Source organism: Aricia agestis, chromosome 3, assembly GCF_905147365.1.
Source record: "Aricia agestis chromosome 3, ilAriAges1.1, whole genome shotgun sequence".
In the NCBI taxonomy this organism is placed as follows: domain Eukaryota; kingdom Metazoa; phylum Arthropoda; class Insecta; order Lepidoptera; family Lycaenidae; genus Aricia; species Aricia agestis.
This window is the reverse complement of record NC_056408.1, coordinates 21,302,112-21,325,221: the sequence shown is the minus strand read 5'-3', so window position 1 is coordinate 21,325,221 and position 23,110 is coordinate 21,302,112. Positions and strand designations below refer to the sequence as shown.

Genomic DNA, 23,110 nt, shown 5'->3' with positions numbered 1-23,110 from the left:
CGGCTAAATGTAATTGAGAGTCGAAACGAACTTGTGTCTAAGGTGGAGAATTCATTAGAGAAGGTCTCTGAATGGGGTAGACGTAACTTGGACCAATTCAACCCCGCCAAGACACAAGTCTGCGCGTTCACCACTAATGGTCGTATATCCTCGTTTTGAGGGCACATCTTTAACCATCTCTCCTAGCATTGAAATACTTGGCGTTAACGAGGCTACTTGGCGTTAACAAATAACATAATATCAAGCGACGTCCAGTTTCGATACCATCTAGAGGGTAAGGCCAAGTTAGCCTCGTATATCGGCATATTATATCGTAATAAATATTATGGCAGTAATGTGTTAAAACTACAATATGTTCCCCTTTTAATCGTCGGCATCTTCTTCCAATTCTGCTATACTTAAGAAGAAGAAAGAGACGCAGAGAATATTGGGTACACCCGCTACCGATCGAAAGATATTATGTTTGGTGAAGCGTTTTACATACTTTACAATAAACTGCGTGCCTATAAAAATAAATTTTCAACTACTTTCGTATGTCCACAAGTACTTTGGATTATCTACTGTACAACTTGACGGATGCAATACGACGACAAGATACAAACATGAGACTTTGCGTACCTCCAAAAGAAATGCTTGCTGTTACTATACTCGTAAGCAAATGTTTTTATTGTGTGTTGTTTACATTCCACCTAACTGTTCAGATAATGAATATTTGTTATTGTTTAAAATTATAGAACAATTATGTGATAAGTACCAAAAAGTGGTCGTGTTAGGAGATTTTAATATGTATTCCTGTGCATCTAATGTAAGTAATTACTACGAGTATTTTGTTTCTTATTGTGAGTTCACTCAGATTAACACAGTAGGTAATTGCATGGGCCGGCAATTAGATTTAGTATTGCACTCGTTGGTAGATAACGATGAAGCGAGGGTACTCACAGCGGCGGAGCCTTTAGTACCTGTTGACCAATACCATCCTCCGCTCGAGGTGGAGTTGAGCTTGTCCTCCAGGTTATCTAGTTTTAAAGGAATAAATAATAACCCACCGCCGCCAAATGAATCTTAATGCTGGAATTTCAATAAAGCTAATCTATTGATGTTGTACGGTCTGTTAGCTGAAGTAGATTGGACTCCTTTATATAATTTAAATATTGATAACAGGATAATTTCATTCCGTTTACAGCTCTCGACGCCCTGAGTTAGATGTACTTAAAGCTATGAAGGAGGTGGGAGATAATGGTACTCATATGCCTACCTAGCATACGCCAACGAGATATCTCACTCCCGAGATAATTAAATTTTGACATTATGAGACGAGTGGTTACTCGTCTCATAATGTCAAAATCTCGACATTATCTCGACCAAACTCTATAAAAATGTGTTATTTCGATGATAGATCTACGCGAGAAAAATGTTTGTCATGTTAGGGTGATTAGAGATGAAGAGACAAACCATCAAACATCGAGAAAACATGTAGAGTGAGATATCTCGTTGGCGTATGCTAGGTAGGATGGTCTGCATCACTTGGGCTTAGGCGATGTACGTAAGGCGCTTAAAGAATTAAAACCAAAGAAAAGTGCGGGCCCAGACGGAATTCCACCGTACATATCTAGAGACTGTCGATCTGTGTTTGAAAAGTCACTACTACACATATATAATCAGTGTTTAAGTACTGCCATCTTCCCAGAGAGATGGAAAACTACTAGGGTAGTTCCAGTCCCTAAATCTTCTACGGGATCAGAGATAACTAATTTTAGACCAGTGGCAGTTCTGTCTTCTCCGGCTAAGATATTCGAGTCGATATTAATGCTCGAATTTTTTCGCAGGTTCAGACTCGACTGTCGCACGCGCAGCATGGATTTCGGCCTACCAGAAGTACCACTGTGATAGGTTCAGCTAAATAATAAATACAGCTTGGACAGGATAGAAATTATAATTATTAAACCTTAAACAAATAGAAAAATGTGTACAATATTATGTAGGAAGCAAAATAGTCATAAGTGACAATGTCAGGTAGCAATAATAGACAAGTAAAAACTGCAGCCATTCTCAATTCAAATAAATCATAAAAAGAGTATTCATGCCGCGTTCGTCACACTCCCCCGGAAAGAAGGACCGGTAGGTCAGCTTAAGTCATAGTCAAGTAGCCTGCATGGAAGTCTTCAATCGCGGGTAAGTCTTGCGTCCGAGTCGGCAGTCAGTTCAGTCGCGTATTGGTCGCATCAGTCATATCTAAGTCCGCCCTGATGTTCAAATTTGTTATTTTTTCCTTGTAGAACCCTCCCCGCCAAGGGGCTGCTGCCTACCGTGCAGGCAGATATGATACCTAGTGCTTCTAAATACCAAATATCTGAAATATCAAATTTTGTTAAATAATGCGATGTGTTTAGCATGTTTGTCCTTGGTCACACCACCCCAACTTTGTTCTCAAGGCTGTCAAGTCATCAAGTTGCATCAGTTCACCTGTCAAAATCGACCCAGAAAAGTCAGCACCTATTAACAAGTCAATGTCATTGGGAACGTCATGAAAAATTGAGTCAAGTACAGTCACACCTTTCTCTCGTAAATGGTCTAGTACATTAACAGAACTTAACCCAGGTAAATGACTACAAATATGACTCTGCTGTACAACTGATAACTTAGTTTTAAATTTGTTATCAATACTACTAATTGGTATCTCGTGTATATTGCACTTCTTTGCTTTGGTTTTGACTCTTCCTAGCATACTCTGGGCAATGACTTTGTGCCTAGTAGGCATGAGGTCTAGTGACTTTGCAATCTTTTCAGTAATGTAAGATCTTTGCGAACCGCTGTCGACAAGTGCTCTAACAGTTACTTCCTTATTTTTATTTGCCACTTTTACCATTACAGTTGGAAGTAGTGTTGTAGTCGCCGAATAAGTACTGTAACACGCTACATTGCTGTTCACTTCTGTTGCATGTTTCTGTTTATTTTCTTTATCTTGCTTCGGCTTACACTCTATCTCTTCCAGAATTGGACACATGATCATAACATGCCTCTTCCTGCAAATCAGACATTTAGGAAATGATCTACACTTTTTGGCTAAGTGGTTCGTTCTTAAACATATCGAACATGCCCTTTTGTTCTTTACAAACTCTTTTCTCGTTTTAAGAGACATTTTTAACGGCCGAAAACATTCTACTGTTGAATGGGTATTTTTCTCACACCATAAACAACTTACCGCGCAGTGTTTTAAATTGTCTTTCTTTTCTATATATGAAATAAAACATGCCGTCGGCTGGTTTGGTGTATCTAAAGTACGACTCGCCTTTGTCCCAGATAGATTCATTCTTATTTCGGACTCTACTTCGATACTGAGAAACTCCATAAATGTAGATATGTCCCTGGATGGCGGTTTGCTTCTATGCCAGGCGCGGAGGACATCCCTCGGCAGTGCTGACTCCACCATCGGGAAGAGCATCACTGAGTATTTATCCTTTTTAGACTTTAGCCATTTGCCATGGAAAAGAACCCACAGGGCTTACAAAGACGTACTCAGCGAACTGGTTTCTTATTTCATTTGCGTTTCGGTTGCCTGCCGTATTACTTGAAGGTAAAGCCTGTAAACCAGTGGTAGTTTGAGGCATAATCAAATCTTGACTCCTGTATCCATCTTTCTCTCTAACAATGTTATGTAAAACTACGCACGCTTTCACAATATCTTTACTTAATTTTTTCGATGCATTTAGAGATCTCTGAAATATACGCCATTTTTAAGCTAATAATATGCCAAAAGCACGTACATATAGATTACATAATTATTAACCAATGAAGAATTAATAGTTGAATTGATAATTAAAAGACAATTTTATGTTCTTTTTTTAATATTATAGACAATGGCATATTCCTATAGATAAGATAATTATAAACCAATAAAGAAATTGATAGTTAAAAGATAATTTTGTATTTTTTTATACTGCTGATACATTTTTATAAATGAATAATGAACATTAAGGCTACTACTTCAGCCTTTAACATATTATGGAAGAGTTCCTTAATGTTGAACAACTTTTTCTAAGGAATATAAGTCGAAAATGAGATAAAATAATTAAAAAGTAATTTCTTACCTTACTCGTATTTCTAATGTACACTGTTGCACTCGCGAATTCAAAGTTACAACTATCGATGTTCACGTCGATTAGAACCTGTTCTAGCACCAACCGCGGTGTGGCAACTAAACAGACGCCCCCTTGTTTACGTCCGTCCGCTCTGTCGCAACGAATTATTGCGTATTCGGCGGATACTACTTCCGCGTCACATATATACGAATTAAGACATGTTTCCGTAATTGCGAATATGTCCACGCTTGAACACTCAATTCCGATCCAAAACTCTTTGAGCTTTGTCCTTAATCCTCTGACATTTTGATAAAATATTTCTATTTTATCCTTTGATATTTTTGGTCTGTATGCTGTTGGCTTACGAAACCAAATCCACTCCGAGAATTCAATATTTACAGGCCAAACCTCCGGTGTGTAAATTTTATCGTAGCTACTTTGTGGAACTCCGATGACAAATGACGCATAATCACGTTCCGTTTTGTGTTTTTTTTATCTATTTTTATCTGCACCTGATTTCCACAATTTTTTTTGATATACAATTCTAAATTTTCTACTGTTGTATCGTTCTGAAGTCTCCAAACATGCAAATACTTCTTACGTTCGGTTCCTGTAATAAATTCGACATTCTCGCTTCCTCCTTTCGTTACTTCACTGATGGGGTAGCGAGACTTCCTTTTGACCAGTGTCTACTTTTCTTCAGTGCCCTCATTAGTGTATTCGTCGTCTGTAATGTTTGTGACGCTGATTTGAACTTTCTTGAGCCTCGAGCGAAGTCGCTGTTTTCGTGGCCACACTGTAAATTTTTCGTTTACCGTGAGATTTTACAACTACCTCCTTTTGACTGGACTTGTCTATTTCTGCAAATTTTAATGGCACTTTATCCGATTTATTCTGTAATGATTTCGCTTGAATGTCTGCACATGAAATCGCACATTTGGACTCCAAAATAGAATTTTTAGCTTTCAGTTCTTTTATTTCACTTTCTAGTGTATCAATCTTATTAGCTTTGGCCTCCATTATTTTAATTTTTTTTTAGTTTTTTTAATTCTGTTTCTGTGTTAATAAATCTTTTTTGGAGTTGCCGATATTCTGTCATTTGCTTGTCCATGTTAACCATAATTTTCTTAAAATAAACTGCAATATCATCCGATTTTGTAGCCATTTCTTTGTTTGTATTGCTTCCTCCTCGTTTGGTGTTCACAAAAGAGATTGGTGAAAAATTTTTCGTTATAGGTGTACCTCGAACCGGTGTTTCCGAATTGTCTGTTCTTGGAGTATTACATACGCTTCCGGGCATAGCCAAGTGGTTTTTAAGTCTTCTGTAAAATCTTTGTATTGCTCCTTAGTCAGCAACAGGCACTTAAGAGGGTAAATCTTCAAACATCTCACACAGTTCATGTGAAAACCATGATTGACCGTAGCCTTGCAGCCATTACAAAAAGTTTTCATCAGTTTTTATCCGTTTAAGTAGTTAAAATTAATTTTATAATGCAGAGACACATTAAATACGTCCGCCTTCGAATAATTTCAACTACCCACTTATGTAATTATTAGGACGGCCCCCATTGGGCCTGGCGATTTCCCAAGGAGATCTGTCAGTTAGACAGTATTATCCGATCCACGCTAGAAATACTCAATATTTCTCTAGATGATCCGCAATGGCAACAGGCTGCGCTACCGATAAAACACGGTGGTTTGGGCATCAGGAGCATAGGATCTGTTGGTTTGCCGGCATTTCTTGCGTCGTCGAATGGAGTTGCTGACCTTGTTACTAACATTTTAAAAAACCAAGGTGCAAGATGCAGCATGCAGATGATGCCCCTTTTTGACCGACGCAGAAACTGCCTGCCCCGCCGGCACCCTTCTTGATAATAACACCCTAAGAATAGCAGTGGCCCTGAGACTAGGCTGCGAAGTGTGGGAGCCTCATCGCTGTCCCTGCGGTACTGAGATTGACGCGTACCACCACCACGGGCTCAGCTGTATTAAAGCTGCTGGTCGTTTTACTAGACACCACACCCTCAACAACATTTTCCGTCGAGCCTTGGTGTCGGCAGATGTACCATGCGTGCTTGAGCCCCCTGGCTTGAGCCGAAACGACGGAAAACGCCCGGACGGCCTTTCCCTGATCCCTTGAAAGAAAGGTCGGTGCCTCCTATGGGATACCACGTGCGCCACTTCTCACATTTCTGGCACTGCCCAAAATGCGGGATCTGCCGCTGAGCACGCTGCTCGGCAAAAGCACAAAAAGGATGCGGACTTGGAAAGTCAATACCTCTTTGTGCCTTTTGCCGTCGAAACGGGAGGTCCGTGGTGCAACTGTGCAACGAAGCAAAAGCTTTTTTTCGCAAGCTCGGACGACGTTTGCGGGAAGCAGGCAACGATCCACCCTCCGGCGCGTACCTAGCCCAACATGTCTCCCTGGCCATTCAACGCGGCAATGCGGCCAGCGTGATGGGAACATTTTAGCATAGTGCGCTGCGGAATGGTCTTTTTGATTGAGTTTTTTTTTAATTATTACTTTATTATTATTTACCTGTATAATATATTGTTATTGTTAATTTTGTAGTTTGAACTATGTACTTAATTTAATTAATTATTTATTGTCAAAAGATTGTTTTAAGGGGTATTTAATTTATCAGTGTTTTTTTTTAATATTTATTAAATAAAGGTTGTTAAGTATATCAAAATTGAGAAGCTACAGGAATATACAAGAGCACAGCTCAGGCTGAGAGAACGCAAGTTTCACAAATTCTAATAAAGATGAGTCTATTAGAAATAGGAAAACTGAAACTTTCTTTTAAGTTGATAACCTAAGACCGGTTTTATTTATCACTTTTAAAGAAACATTTACCAGTCAAGATAAATCCAATAAAATAAGAATAACTATAAAAATAGGGCGACTAGTAATTTTGTTTAGTTTTCGAGTATGGTGAAAAACATCGTACCATTTACTTCTTTAAAATCGCTGCGGCTTACTGCATTTTATAACGCCACAGACATTAGATAAAAAATGAATATAACAACGGTTCATACGAGTAAAAAATGTAAGGTAATTTGGTTGATAAAACTGGTCGTTGGTCATTGAATGAAAAAGTTTGGCCTGCAGCGAACGTGTTTCATAATTCAAGTTGTATGTATAATATTATTACAATCATAAACTTAAAATTATGAGATCATCCCTAACTTGAGGTAAGATTTTTTAATATTACTTTTTTACAGATACTTAATGTAAGTATTACTGTTTTGGTGAATTAAAATATTTTGCTTTGATTTCGTACGCAAATACCTTATCGTTTATCGAACCGCTACCAACACGTACCTATTTAAAATGTAAGATGATATAATAATTAGTAATAATACGTAATAATTACCAAATAGTTATTATGAGGCATTGAGGCATGAGCGGTGGGAGGCGGGGCGGTGATTACTAAGGGGAGGGAAGGTGCTAATTTTGTAGTCACTCGTCATGGAGACCTCGTAGGTTTTTTACACTAGGTAAAACTGATAAAAAAATAATAAGAGCGTTTTTTATTTTAGCGGTGGGTTCAGAAATTGCAGCCATTTTAAAGTTTTCAAAAAGAAAATATACTTATACAGAAAATTGCTTATTTAGGTTAATTATAAATATATTTTAGACAACAAAAACTAAATCATTTAGTTTAGTGCAAAATAAAATATCTGCGAAGCTTAGTTATTATTAGAAAATATGAAGCTTTATTTTTTTATATTTTGAAATGTCCCTACAGGCTTACCAAACCTTTGAATCGTCAGTGCTTTATATGGAAGCTTCTTTGGGGTATACAAAATATCCCCTATCTTAATCTGACAGATCCGAAGACATTTTAATATTTAAAAAAATATAATTAACCCACCATGTCAGAAATCTGATTTCTATACCATGATAACTAGACACATGTCGGAAGCCTATACAAGCTTAATCTGACACGCTTGAGCTTGTCCCAAAATCCCCTCTTCCCCTCCCCAACTACTATACAGGGTGTAACAAAAATAAGTGATAATATTTTAGGGTGTGTACGTGTCGAAGACTTGCAGGCAGCTGTTTGACTACACAAAAACTCGCTAACGGTCCAAAATTAGCCCCAGCACACAGTCAAGCGCTGCTTAGTTTCGCACGTTCTCATGTTGATTTTTCATTGGAGCAATGGCGGGTCGTGCTCTTTTCTGATGAAAGCTAAATCAGTCTTTATGGTAACGATGGTCGCAGAAAAGCATACCGTTGATAAGGAGAATGATTTGCGCAGGCGTGCATTGACGAAAGGCTTCCATTTGGTAGGTGTTCGGGGACTGTATGGGGCGAGATTTCTTTTGATGCATAAACCAATCTTGAGTTCGTAACCGGGCCACGCCTTGGCACTTTGAGTACCTATCGATACATTCAGGGCGTACTAGGACAACATGCGGTGCTATGTGCTGGTTTTGTTGATGAAGGTTTCATATTGATGTAGAACAATGCTTGACCGCACGTTGCTGCGAAAGTTCGTCAATATCTCTCCGACGTCGAAATTTCGGGTTTGGACTGGCCAGCTCGGAGTCCTAACCTTAATCCTATTGAGCACCTATGGGGAGAACTCAAAAGGAGGGTCAGGGCCCGGACTCTTGCCGCAGATACCCTTCAGGACCTCCAGGTGGCTGTACAAGAAGGTCGGCATGGTATCGCTCAGGAGTTCATCTTAACTTTGATAAGGTCAAGGAAAACCCGGATGGAAACCTAAATTAGGGTAATGGGTGGCACTATGAGCTATTGAAATCAATTTGTTAGTGTTTTTTACAAGAAAGATGTCATGAATCGCCTACTGAAATGGTATGCCAAACTGACCGGTTTTTGTTTTAAGGCTGTAAAATTAGTAAACAATTTACAATTACATAATCATAATCATAATCATATTTATTTGCTCAAAAACATGGTTACATGGGTTGTTACAGTTATTGATACAGTGCAGCATGTTTTGCTATGACAATAGCGTGCAAAATTGAAAAAGTTTTGATTTCATCACTGTTTAGGGCCTCTACACATAAGGTCATAATTAATATATTTTTTAGTCCTACTACTCGATTCTATCTCACACATAAAACATTACATAACATAATATTACAGTTCATTATTCTTAGTTTACAATAATAATTAATTTAACACATTTTTTATAAATATATAAGTATTTAAAAGATGTCAATATGATTTTGATAATTAAAATATTATTAAGTCAATTTATTATAAAACTCTTTAACACTATAGAAATTCTGGTTAGCTATCCATTCATATAATTTAATTTTAAACATTCTTGTGCTGAGCGACTTGATATATTTCGGTATTCTATTGTATAACTGGACACACATATTAATACAGCTATTGTTAAATTTGCTTAATCTAGGGTTGTCGCTCACTACTAGTCGGTGGGGGTCCCGTCTACTGCGATCACTTATCTCCCCTGCCGTAGTAAATAATTCTTTATGTTTCCAAACAAACATGCATGTCTCAAAGAAGTAAAGAGCCGGTAGTGGCAACAAGCCCAATTCCTTAAATGCCGGCCTACATGATTTATCGGGTTTAAGTCCACAGATTGCTCTAACGCATCTTTTTTGAGCCTTAAACGCTTTATCGTATTGTGTGCTATTGCCCCACATTATTACACCGTAACGCAGCAGTGACTCTACATAAGCGCGGTAGCATAAAATGGCAGTTTTCCTATTAGTAAATTGTTTGATGTGTCTTAATGCGTATACAAATTTATTAATGCTACATGTCAATTCATTTATTTGTTGTTTCCAGTCAATATTTTCGTCAATTATAAGTCCCAAGAATTTTGTATGACTTACTGCTTTTATTTTCGGGGTATTGAGTTTTATTTTATGTCTGTTGCTATGAGATTTATTAAATTGAATATAATTTGATTTATTTAGGTTAATTTTTAGATTATTCATGTCAAGCCATTTAATTAATTTGTCAATAGTATTATTAATGTCAGTTTCATGGTCTCTAATTGTATTATGTTTTTTATTAGATGTCACAATAATAGAAATGTCATCAGCGTATAGAGTAAACTTATGTTTAGTAATTGTAACTACGTCATTTAAATACAAAAGGAAAAGCAGAGGGCCCAGGACGCTTCCTTGAGGCACACCACACACATTCTTTTTATATTCCGACAAGTAATCTGTTAATATATTAAATTTATTTATTCTTGTAACCATAACACATTGTTGTCTATTACAAAGGTAAGAAGTTATCCATCGTAGAGTTGGCCCTCTTATGCCGATTTTTTCAAGTTTTTGTAAAAGTAATTCATGGGAAACTAAGTCAAATGCTTTAGATATGTCAAAAAATAGCCCTGTAGTTAGGTTGTCATTATTTATATTTGATAATATAGCTTTTATAAGTGAGAAAATTGCTAGAGTCGTAGATTTGCCCTTCTGGAAACCAAACTGATCTTTTGAGAGTATAGAATATTTACAGCAGTAGTCATAAATTCTTCTAAACATACACCTTTCGTATATCTTAGATAATATAGGTATCAGCGTAATGGGTCGATAGTTATTAATGTCAGTTTTATTCCCTTCTGGGAAAGTTCCATTTACAAATGACAGGTTAATTAGGTAAGTCATTATTTTTGATAATTCATTTATGCATAGTTTTATTATTTTAGTATTAATTTCATCATATCCTTCTGAATTAGAGTTTTTAAGTTGCAAAATTTCTGTAATTACTTCGCTTTCCGTCATGGGTTTCAAAAACATTGTGTTACTGGTTGAGGTGGTGCTGTTTTGTAACTTTGTGTTAATAGTGTTAACACAAAGTTACAATAACTATAGCAATAATTAAATCCTTATTGTACTACCGTTAAAACGATTCCAACATTTATTTAATACTAATTATATTTCTTGAGTTATTACCGTTTGAATCATAAGGAGAGAGGTGGGTCGATTTTTTTGCACGCAAGTTTATTTCAGTAAGTGGATAAATTAAAAATATATTTTTTTAATAAAATTTATTATTAAGTATGGACCCAAATACAATAAAAAAATATTATAATGTACGCAATACGCATGCATGTATAATGTACGTAATATTTTAAATATTACCAAAATACAAACTCGTCTACGTGAGTACTTCATTCATCGTCGTCTTATCATAGATCTGTATTCTGCCTACAATAACCACATTACACTCTGAATCTACTACTCTATGACAGTGCAAAATGGCGCGCGTCTTCGCTTAGTAATTGAATGTTCGTATTTTAGTTGAAAATAATTAAATAAGAGTGCTAATACCGATGAAATGTCATTCCGTTGTATTTCGAATTTACTGGAATAATTTTTGCAATATCTTAACCCAATTTTTGTGACTTTTTGTTTTTGTTTTCATTGTTGTACGTCTTAGTCGCACGCGAGCTCTTCTGCACGAGAAGAGCTGCTCGCGTGCGACTAGTGCGCTGTGGCTATATAGCTTCTGTTGAATGTGACCAAGCATTGCGTTGCGGTGTCGACTGTAGTACGTAGTACTTATAACTCAGTGTTGAAGGCATTTTTTAAAATTATACTAAAAATAATAATTTTTAGTCGTTGGTTGTCAAGTGTTTTTAGTGTTAAGGGTCAATTCAGACGCGGCGCGGCATAAATTTGTATGGATTTGACAGATTTCAATTGCTTCCGGACCGGGTTCGATAAACCTGATGATTTTATCCGGTTTATGAAACCGGTTGTGTGAAACAAAAAATAAGTTAATAAAAATGGAATAAGTGCATGAAAAGTGTATATTATTACTGTGAAATTTAGAAATGCATCTACGCGTCGCGTTGCGGTCTGAATAGGCTACTTGACCTATATTCAATTTCATTGAACAAATCCATATTTCTAGTAGAACTTGGCCTAGGAAACCGCATTTCACCCTTATCATCAAATAAAAGCTTATGATTGATAAATAAAGTCGATTTGAAAATATGATTTTATGAAAATATGATTTGTACTGACGAAAACGCTTTTGCGGTACTTCCGATTTGGATGTGACGTCATCATACTCGTAATTTAATATCTTTTATTTATCGCACTCGTTATATGTAAGTTTATTTGTACATAAATAATAAGAATAAGCCTAGAAAGATTTGTAAAATAGATTTTCTTGAATAATTCAAATAAAACATCAGTTTTATATATTATCTCCATTTATTGTAGACGGGAAATGAAATGGCCAAAACTTTTCTCCAAAAGTTTTCAACATTACAAATGATTTATAATTTCTTATTTAATTATGATTTTTGGGCACTTTTAGACACGTACATTTAGCACATAAAAAAATTTTCAATAAAGAGAGTTTAAAATACAAAACGTATGACGTCACACTATGGCGGACAGTGTTTTCGGCGCCATTTATAAGGCATATTTTTCAATCAGTATTTTTATGGGTTTCTAGTATGTTAAATATTAAAATAATAGTTTTTTTTGTGAAAATGAATGATTAAGAAGCGATTAGCATGAAGAAAAAAATTAGGTCAAGTAGCCTATTGACCCTAAGGGTTGATTCAGACCTCAACGCGACGCGTAGATGCATTTCTAAAGTACTGAATTGATAGATTGGCATGTCGCCTCGCGCAATTAGAAATCTGGCAAATCCATACAAATTTATGCCGCGCCGCGTCTGAATTGACCCTTAACACTAAAAACACCTGACAACCAACGACTAAAAATTATTATTTCTAGTATAATTTTAAAAAAATTTTAAAAAGTCGCTGAGAGTTTGCTTGGAAATCGATGCTGTCACGTTAATTCTATTAGTATAGAGCTATAAGCTCTGGATGGAGTTAATGCAAAGTATGCAAAATGTGAGTTCCGCCTTTGTTGTATGATATCCAACTCAAATATTGTCAGAAGTTCTCTTGGTCCATTTTTACTCCACCCAGCGCCCTTTCTATATAATTTATAAAATACTTTTAAATGTGTTAATTTAAAGATATATTTTAGGGTAACAATGAGAGTGGGAATAATACTTTTGTCGTGTCTCGGGCTGGTACAGGGATATAATATCCTGTGCATCCAGGGTCTACCATCCCGAAGCCATTACAATTTAATGTTTGGAATTGTTAAACCGCTACTGCAAGCCGGTCATGAGGTACCCAAGATTGCCTTAAATTATAATAAACAATTATTTTTATCATCGACGCTACGGTATAGAAATTTGTAGATACTTTGTCTTTGTCATTTCATTCCAAAGAGATTGCTTATATAGTTCAATTTTATTCATATTGTATTAAAATTATGATTTCAGATCACATTGGTAACAGTTTATCCAGAAACAAAACCAGTGAAGAATTTAACCATCATCGACGTCAGTCATTTACAGGAGACTATTGAAGGTATTGTGTATCGATATTTAAAACATAATAATAATTTATACGTGGGAGAGCCATGCTTCGGCACGAATGGGCCGGCTCGACCGGATTACCGAATGCGTAGCATCCGAATGGGTCTCTCCGGTGGAGAAATACCACGTTCTCACAGAAAACCGGCGTGAAACAGCGCTTGCGCTGTGTTTCGCCGAGTGAGTGAGTTTACCGGAGGCCCAATCCCCTAACCTATTCCCTTCCCCTCCCCACCTTCCCCTATTCCCTTCCCTTCCCTCCCCTATTACCCCATTTCCCTCTTGAAAGGCCGGCAACGCACTTGCAGCTCTTCTGATGCTGCGAGTGTCCATGGGCGACGGATGTTGCTTTCCATCAGGTGACCCGTTTGCTCGTTTGCCCCCTTATTTCATAAAATAAAAAAAATAAAAAAATATTAATATAACGATACATAGTTCATAGCATAAAACCTTAACAATAATTATCGCAATCTTTATAGGTACTGAATCATTTTTCCCTTTTTTTCAATTACCCTGTTACTTATTTACTTAATTGAACTTATACAATTAAGTAAATTACTTATTTACTTAATTGGACAAGATCAATTAGCTTTTAAGTAGATATATTTAATAATGAAAGAAAAAGTGTTGATCTAAAGAAATCGGCAGATATTTCGTATGCACTGTGAATTCGGGCAATAAGAGGCGAGAATGTGGGAGCCCTTTCTCATTCGATACAATATATCCAATATCTCTACTTCACAAGGGTGCCAGGCAACTTTCACCGAGCAATTACTAAAACAGCTACCTTTTGAGAAAACTATGGACAAGCGCTAAATTTAATGAGGCCATTTAAATCCGTGTTATTTCAGGAATAAACGTATTGGACAAAAGTACGATGGGTATGAGTTTGATAAAGGAATTTGCTCGGAACGTGTCAAACACGGTGATTTCGTCGCCCGCAGTCAGGGACGTCCTCACCATCAAACAGTTTGATGCTGTCATCAATGAGTGGTTTATCACAGACGCCGATGCTGGGTATGATATTATTGGTTTTAGACGCTATTTTCATATCATAATATTATCATATTTTTATACGGTCTCAGACGGTCATTTCTCTTTAATATGTGCGTATACTAATACGCACACATTAAAGAGAAATGGCCGTCTGAATTTGTTTTTTAAGTCCGCAAAGCTTAAGAATATATTTTAGGAAATAGAAAACTCCTATACAGTAACATCTTGCTACATGTTCATATTATATTTAAAATAAACGTGAGTTTTCTTGTTTAAAAACAACGTTTAATAAACAAAAAAATTTACCTAAAAATTCATTTTGTGGTTAATTAAATTCGTTAGTATCTGTGAATTTTTTATTACTTTTTATAATTAACATAAAATATGTTAATAAGACAAAACAAGAAGTAGTTATGTGCAAGGATACTTTAGTAAAATATTTGAAAAAGAATCCACATTAATTACGCAAAATAACGCTACAGATTGTTTCTGCGCTCCTGCCAAAAAGCATCTTAATTTTATAGATACGCTGCAGTACAGCAAGCTCCATGGATCTTGCTCCTGGGCACGACCTTGTCTCCGTATATGGAGCACCTGGTGGACTCTGTCAAATCTATACCGACAATACCTTTGATGCTAAACGAGGCCGATATTCCGATGAGCTTGTGGCAGCGCATCAAAAACACGATAATGTTTTTTGCATTCATAATAAACGAGTTGTAAGTTTTTTTTTACATTTTGATTACCATTGTGCGTCACATCGAAGTCGTATGAGAAACGGTCGGATAATTATCCGATTGTTATACTATGATAACACTATTAAATATTCTCAATTTTAAATTTCAATCATTTAATATGCTTATATTTCAGGTTAGTAGAAATGTCAATAACTGAGAACGACTACAGAAAGAATTTTGGTCCTATAGCCGAGGCTAGGCAGATTACCCTGCCCCCGCTGCAAGAAGTGAAGCATAACATATCTGTGCTGTTCGTAAATTCACATCCATCGCTTGCTCCTGCTCAGAGCGTACCGCCAAACGTTATAGATATCGCGGGATACCACATAGACGACGCGCCTCCCTTGCCAAAGGTAAATATTATCTAAACTTACTACGATGGCTTAGGGACCTAAAATTGATCTTGGCTTGCGACACGAGTTTGCAAAATTATAATTTCCAGACAAATTAACAGATACAGACCTATCAAACGACAATAATAAATTTTGTCGTGGAATTTGTGGACATAAATATTTATTCGACGTTAGTTTGACGCCGATTAAAAGGACGACCCGAGCAGAGTAGACAGAACATGTCTATTGTGACCATAGACTTAATATATAGGTTTATGATTGTGACCCGGGTCTCTCTCCTTGAAGCCTTCTAGAAGTATCAAGAACTTTAAAATAAATTCTAATAGTACCTACATTAATTGATAACATTTTAGGATCTTCAAGAATTATTGGACTCGTCGAAACAAGGATATATTTATTTCAGTATGGGATCAGTTGTTCAGGCAAAATATTTCCCAGAAAGCACCAAAAAAGCTTTAACAAAGATATTTGAACAGCTACCATACACTGTGCTGTGGAAAGATGGACCAACTGAAAAGTTACCGAAGAACATTTACGTTAAACATTGGATGCCACAAACAAGTATTCTTGGTATGTTTTGTAGGGGAATTAAAATAGTTGAATGTATATCGAAATTCACAGTGATTGTAAATAATATACCCATATTCAAATTTTACAGCTCACCCAAATATTAAGCTGTTCATCACCCACGGTGGTCTTCTAAGTATAATAGAATCATTGCAGTATGGAGTGCCAATATTGGCAGTGCCAGTCTATGGGGATCAGCCAAGTAATGCAAATCGGGCAGCAAAAGATGGCTATGGTTTGAGGGTCGACTTTTCGGAAGACATGGCAGATAAGCTCGATATTGCTATTAGAGAAATTATGTCCAATGCAAGGTAACTAGGCTCTTTTTAGAGTTCCGTAGCCAAATGGCAAAAAACAGAACCCTTATAGATTCGTCATGTCTATCTGTCTGTGTCTGTCTGTCCGTCCGTATGTCACAGCCAAACAAAAAAAATGTTTTTTCATCTAACCTATGCGTGAGGGGTATCTATGTATAGGTCTTCAAAAATCATATTGAGGTTTCTAATATCATTTTTTCTCTCTTGTTTCTTGTTTTGAGAAATACATGCGCCAACACAATCACAGGCACACACAGAAACACAACGGGCAGTTTCGACCGAAATTGTAACACAGCCGACCCTAGAGCAAACCCAACAATTACTAGCCCGTGGACTAAACGGGGAACCGAAAATTAAACTAAGGCCGATCCCTCTCTTTATGTCAAATCCAACGGAAACATTGGGTATAACATACAGCCGTCTTATCACTCCCAACCACGTCAACATCTCACCGGGACTAGCAGCAATCCTAAACGGAAGTACATCAAAGACGAACATGAAAATGAGCAAATATTTAGCTCTCCCAACAACTACCTTCAGACCTGGCCAACCATGCAGAGTACTGAAATCAGACACCAAAACGATAATAGTATTCGAATGGGACGCGCAAACAGCCTTTGAACGGGCATGTTCGTCTTTGAAGGAGTTGGGAGCAATGGGGATAAGATACAGTACCACCCCACGCATAATCAGCGTAGACGCCATGTCACTGGGACAGGACAAAGGCAGGGCTGCAAATTACTATGGAATAGTAAAAGCCTCAGAACATCATGAGATAATCGTCTACGAGAACCGAGGGGATGACCTAAGCTTCCTCAAAAGGAATCGTGATGATCAGCCAGCAGCTTCCCAACCCAGCAATAAGGCGAACTCATCCTCCGCAAGTGAACGACTCCAAGCATCACGGGAGGACAAAAAAGAGGATGAGAAAGAGAGAGATAAAAATGAAATTAAGAAGTCTCTAAACTCAATGGCCAAATTAAAAGCGTTTGTGGGATCCATCAAAAAAGTACTTCATCGTGAAAGAATGATCAAGGATAAAAACACCCTTTCTCGGATCAAGGCTTCGTCACAAACAAATCGGCAGGCTTTAGCAATGGAGGCTTTTTTGAGGGAACCATCTACACAAACACCGGCAAATAAAAACAAAAGATATAGGGCCGATCTCGGGCAAGTGCTCCCGCCAAAACTCAGACTGGCCCAGAACCCCGAAGATCATATAATAAATGCCTTCCTCGAGTTCCAGGCGATAATAAGAGCAAACAAGACCATAAAGCTCTTGACCTGCAATAAGATCATGCAGGCCTATCAGCGGAAAAATCAAAAGCTGTTAGAAGTGAGACTCGAGGATGCAAAAGCTGCCATATACGACAATGTCACCTCCACAATAATTGCCGGGGCGATGACAGGGCAGTATATGGCGGCATTAAGTGCCGACTGCGGATTCGTGGTTCTGGACGAGGATGAGACAAAACGCACGGGAACACTCAAATTTATCACAAAATCTGAGGATCCAATAGTGGTAATAGCGGAATGTACCAGAATAATGCTGGAAGACAGGATACTAGAAATGGCAGAAGTCCTATCTGGGGACCCCGAATCCAGTATGGACTGGGACATATTCGCGAAACCTATCAACTACTCGTGGGTCAATGGGGTTCCTGGATGTGGGAAGACAACTTGGATCATTAATAACTTCAATGAGGAAACAGACGTTATAATAACAACTACAATCGAAGCAGCCGAGGATCTAAAGCAAAGGCTATCGCTACGAACTGGCAACAAAGTTAAAGATAAAGTTCGTACCATGGCCTCTTTGCTGGTAAATGGGACAAAAGGAACCTACAAAAGGTTGATAGTTGACGAGGCCCTCATGAACCATTTCGGCTCAATCGTCATGGCGAATCAGTTAACAGGCGCCAACGATGTCATCCTCATTGGAGATATTAACCAACTTCCGTTTATAGAGCGTGAAAACCTCTTTAAACTTAATTACACTCGTCCAAACCTGGTAACCAGCATCACCCAGGAGTTGTCTTGCACACACAGGAGCCCTATGGATGTGGCATACGCCTTAAACATGGTCTATAATAACATCTATTCATCGAAGGAAATTGTGCGGTCCCTAAAGCTAATGAAGTATACAGGAGCGAGAATACCTAAAACCGATCTAAATACCCTGTATCTTGTCCACACACAAGAGGAGAAAGCAGCCCTCACTAATACAGGCTATGGATCGGGAACGGACTCTCGCGTCCTCACAATCCATGAAGCTCAGGGATTAACGAGTCCTTCGGTGATCATCATACAGACCAAGTCCCGAAAGCTGGCAATCCATGATAGCGTTCCTCATGCAGTTGTAGCTATATCCCGGCACACTAACACCTGTGTCTATTACACTGACACTGATGGAGACGCTGTGGCAAGCTTCATAAAAAGAGCCACGGAGGTGTCAACCGAACACATAAAAGATTATAATATAAAAATGGCTATAAAAGACAGGAACGATAAAGTCCTAAGCCACATAGCGGGTAGATTCGACACAGAACGATATCTTTTTAACAACTTAGAAACTCCACCCAGCTTGAGTGACCCCTCTCCACCAAGCCAATGTCACAACATCTAAAGGCAAAGGTGGAGCAGCATAAAATCTAAAGAAATCGGAAAATGTCGGATCTACTGGCCGCCACACCGACTGGGACCTCACCGTTCAAAACATTAATATTATTATTATGCAATTTATAAAACAATAAATATATATATATTTATTTATTATATGTATAACATATTATACTCTATTCTATTAAATATATACACACATATATAAAAAAAAAAAAATTATAAAAAAAAAAAAGTGTCCATGGCGTGATGGACCACAATTAATTAAAATTTATAATATTATTTCAATTATCCTTGGTGCGAAAAATCTAAATAATAAAATAACAAAAAAAGGATATGGACGAACAGTCCATAGACGGCCCCAATTTAATAATAAAAAAAAAAAAATCATTTTTTTCTAACCTGAATAGTTTGCGAGAGAGACTCTTCCAAAGTGGTAAAATGTGCCGCCCCCCCCCCCCCCCCCCCGTCTAACTTCTAAAATAGGGGCATGACAATTCTAAAAAAAATATATGATGTACATTATTATAGAAACTACCAACGAAAATTGGTTTGAACGAGATCTAGCAAGTAGTTTTTTTTCTACGTCATAAATAGTAAACCTCAATTTAACTTTGATTAAACAATCTGAAATATAAAAATAAACCAAAAACCTTTTCATTTCATAGAAATAAACCTTATTGCTGCTGCGGAACCCTTCATGGGCGAGTCCAACTAGCACTTGGCCGGTTTTTTATTATAATATCGTTGTTGTGGCCTGTAATTTGCATTCATTGAAAAAGTAAAAATTAATCAACAATTTACTTTTCAGTTATTACAAGCGAGCGAAAGAAGTGTCTTATTTATTTATGAGCCGTCCAGTAACATCTTCCCAGCTAATAAAGCACTACGTAGAATTAGCCATACGAAGCAAAGGTAAAAGCAATACCGCTTAGTCATTAAGTATTTTGGCACCAAGATATATATATATATATATATAGTCAAACTGAAAAACATTATTTTCAGGTGCACAACACCTGCGTTCGAAAAGTCAGCTCTACAGTTGGTACGAAATACTGATGCTGGACCAACTGGTCTTATTTCTCCTCTTCTTCTTGATCGTCTTCAGCGGTGTGAAGAAAGTATGGATGTCATTAAAGCAAAGTGAAAAAATAAAAAATGACTAAAAACCATACTCTGTTTCTTTTTTTTAACTGGTTAAATGTGGCTAACAACATGGCGTAATATAAATAATTGAAAGTAATTATAGAAACTTATTTAACCCTAATCTTGCAAAGGCAGTTCTTTCCAGTTGTCGCTAGTAAGTACTAAGTAGTTGTGTAGCGTACCCAAGCAGCAAATGGACGTGCTATAATGGTCGAGAGCACGTTCTTGTTTTCGCTTTAAGTTCTATAAAAGTTCTTAAAACAGTCGAGTAAAAGTGCTGTAAACGTTTACTCGACGCGAAAAAGGCGCAAATTATTCAGACTAAAGTCCTATTAAAGTGGAATAAGCGCTGAGTAAGCAACAAAAAGATGCTGTAAGATTTGAGTAAAAGTGGTAGAAAACACTAAAAGAGTTTTAAGAGTAACCAAAATGCGTATATAGGATATTTAGTTCAATAAACGCAATTGATTTGCTATTATACAGATAAAGTGTGCTATAATAGCAGACGAATTGCTTTTATTCTCCTTTTTAGTTCTATAACAGCGAATAGAATGCTTTTACTCGACAAATTAGTGCTGTAAAGAGTGCGAGCTTGTGTGCTACATAAATTTAATGTAAAAAAATTATAGTTATTAAACTACATCTCAATCCTTATTTATATTATCAAGTTTTTGAGAAATCAATATGTGATTATTTTTACTGTTCGTGTAGCTACTCCAAAACATCATGCGCAACAAGCTTTATTGATAAACCCAAAGGCATTTTTACATAAACATTCATGCGCTGCCTATTTTCTTAAATTTGAAGACTAATTAATATAATTAAATTTACTTAAAATATATTTTTTTACTGCCATTGTCCACATTGATAATCTAGTTGCAGTTACAGCTAACTTATTCCATTAAAAGTCGAGTAAGAGTGCTGGTCACCACATTTATAGCACAAGGTGTCGCCATGATAACAGGATTTAGGGTTCGCTTCGTAAATATCGTATAACAGCTCTTAATTACACTACAGCTCCTATACGAACGTTTTTAATTCTACTATAAGAGTTAGTCTGTAAGCGTGCAGTAACAGCAGCAATGTTGCCATAAGCAATTCGATTGCGTTTATAGAGCTTTTATAGAAACATAAAAGATAGCTGAGTAACGGCTGTATAAAAGCACCCAATTCAGCGAATTATCTATTCTACAGCTATTATACGACTGTTAGAGATCAAACGATCGAATAATGAGTATTTTAGCCATATTAATTCAGCATCTGCTAAAAGGTGGAGTAAAAGGGCTAAAACATAGTGCTGTAAACGTTTATTCGACGTCCTTAAAGCACACATTAGCAAATATTGCCAAATAGTCGAGATAACCGCTATTATACGATAAATAGGTGTTTTATGAACGGTTACCCGGCTCTTATACGATTAAAGGCTGAGTAAAAAAATCCTTATTCGACTGTTTTGCTGCTTGGGTATATATTATAATGTACCATCGAGGAAGTTGATTCCTATGCAATTGACAGACCAACGTTATTTGGTCGAATATGTCAATTCAATGTTAATTGTGATCTGTCCGCTGGGTTTTTTTTTTTACAATTTACATTTAATTGACATGATTAGACCAATGACGTTGGTCTGTCAACTACCTAGAAATCAATTTCCTCGATGGTACACTCGCATAATATTGTCTTTAGGTGTCTTTATAAGTTACTAGATGACGCCCGCAACTCCGTTTTGTTTTATAGAGCGGGAACCGTACATTTTTCCAGAATTAAAATTATCCTATGTCCTTTCCCGGGACTCAAAATATCTCCATGCCAAATTTAAGCAAAAACGTTTCAGTGGTTTAGGCGTGAAGAGGTCACAAATAGACGGACCTTCCGCCTTTATAAAAATATAAGTGAGTATGGATTTAAAAAGTGATGAAAAAATATAACAATAAAAATATTTGAATACTTGTCTTTTATATTGTGTTAAATTTATTTTAAACACTATTGCATTTACATTCAATCAGGCGTGAATTTTTAACAATAACCTAAATACCGCAAATATAATGATTTATGAATATAAGCAACTTCAATGAATTTTAGGAATTTATTCTAGCTAAAACCACTAATATCGTTTAACATAAAACAAAAATCAGTTTAGTACCTTTTCATAAAAAGCCAATAACAAAAAAAATACTTATGTACACAAAAAATCCAAACTTTTTTCTTTTTCTATGTTTTATTCCAGGAAAATCAAAACATAATGTCTTGATGATTGGAGTCTACGTAATTAGTATACGAGCCCGATTAAAAATAAAATGGCCGCCACTTTGCCACCGTGAGGGAAAGAAAAATTCACAGGAAATCACAAAAATCACGGTTGCAATGGAAGTAATGAAAATATTTATGATTTTTGCACCTTACATCTTACAATCATAAAATAAAAAAAGTTAATGGACGTGAATTCACAGCAAAAATTATCGAAGAATTAACTTTAATGTGGCCTGCCTGAGTGTAAAATAGTTCATGGGAGTCCTAGGCATCCCTAGACCCAGGGCAGTATAGAAAGAAGTAACCAGGATGTCGAAAATATTTAAAAAATGTAGACAACAATCGACAAATTGGTCTGTAGGATGCTATCATGTTCAGTATAAAAAAAATGCTTCATTTCATCGAATAATTGGAAGATCTCCATACATAAAGCTTTATTTAGCTGTAATCCTAAAGCTGGATTAAATGGTTCAGTTATACCTTTTCGATTCTTAATAATATTCAAACAGAAGAACAATTACAAGACCTCTAGCTGCAAAAATCCACCAGTGAAAACAATACCTATTGTGGATTAAGTCTAACTGAATTCATATGCCTGAAGGCCTGTAAATTCAGAGATTGAAATTAACGAATGTGTAATAAGAAATATTAAAGTTCCTGCTGAAATTAA

The 23,110-nt window shown here is 36.7% G+C and overlaps 1 protein-coding gene across 1 annotated transcript; it reads left to right on the top strand.

The window, feature by feature from the left end:
* Positions 1-13,064: 13,064 nt before the first annotated feature.
* On the top strand, positions 13,065-20,213 carry LOC121740378 (UDP-glucosyltransferase 2-like). Its single transcript, XM_042133059.1, has 9 exons — positions 13,065-13,206; positions 13,363-13,450; positions 14,307-14,472; positions 14,976-15,170; positions 15,322-15,541; positions 15,895-16,111; positions 16,200-16,419; positions 19,856-19,959; positions 20,050-20,213. Exons 1-9 carry the CDS (start codon positions 13,066-13,068, stop codon positions 20,208-20,210), a joined length of 1,512 nt encoding a protein of 503 aa, XP_041988993.1. The 5' UTR covers position 13,065; the 3' UTR covers positions 20,211-20,213.
* The last annotated feature ends 2,897 nt before the right edge of the window (positions 20,214-23,110 follow it).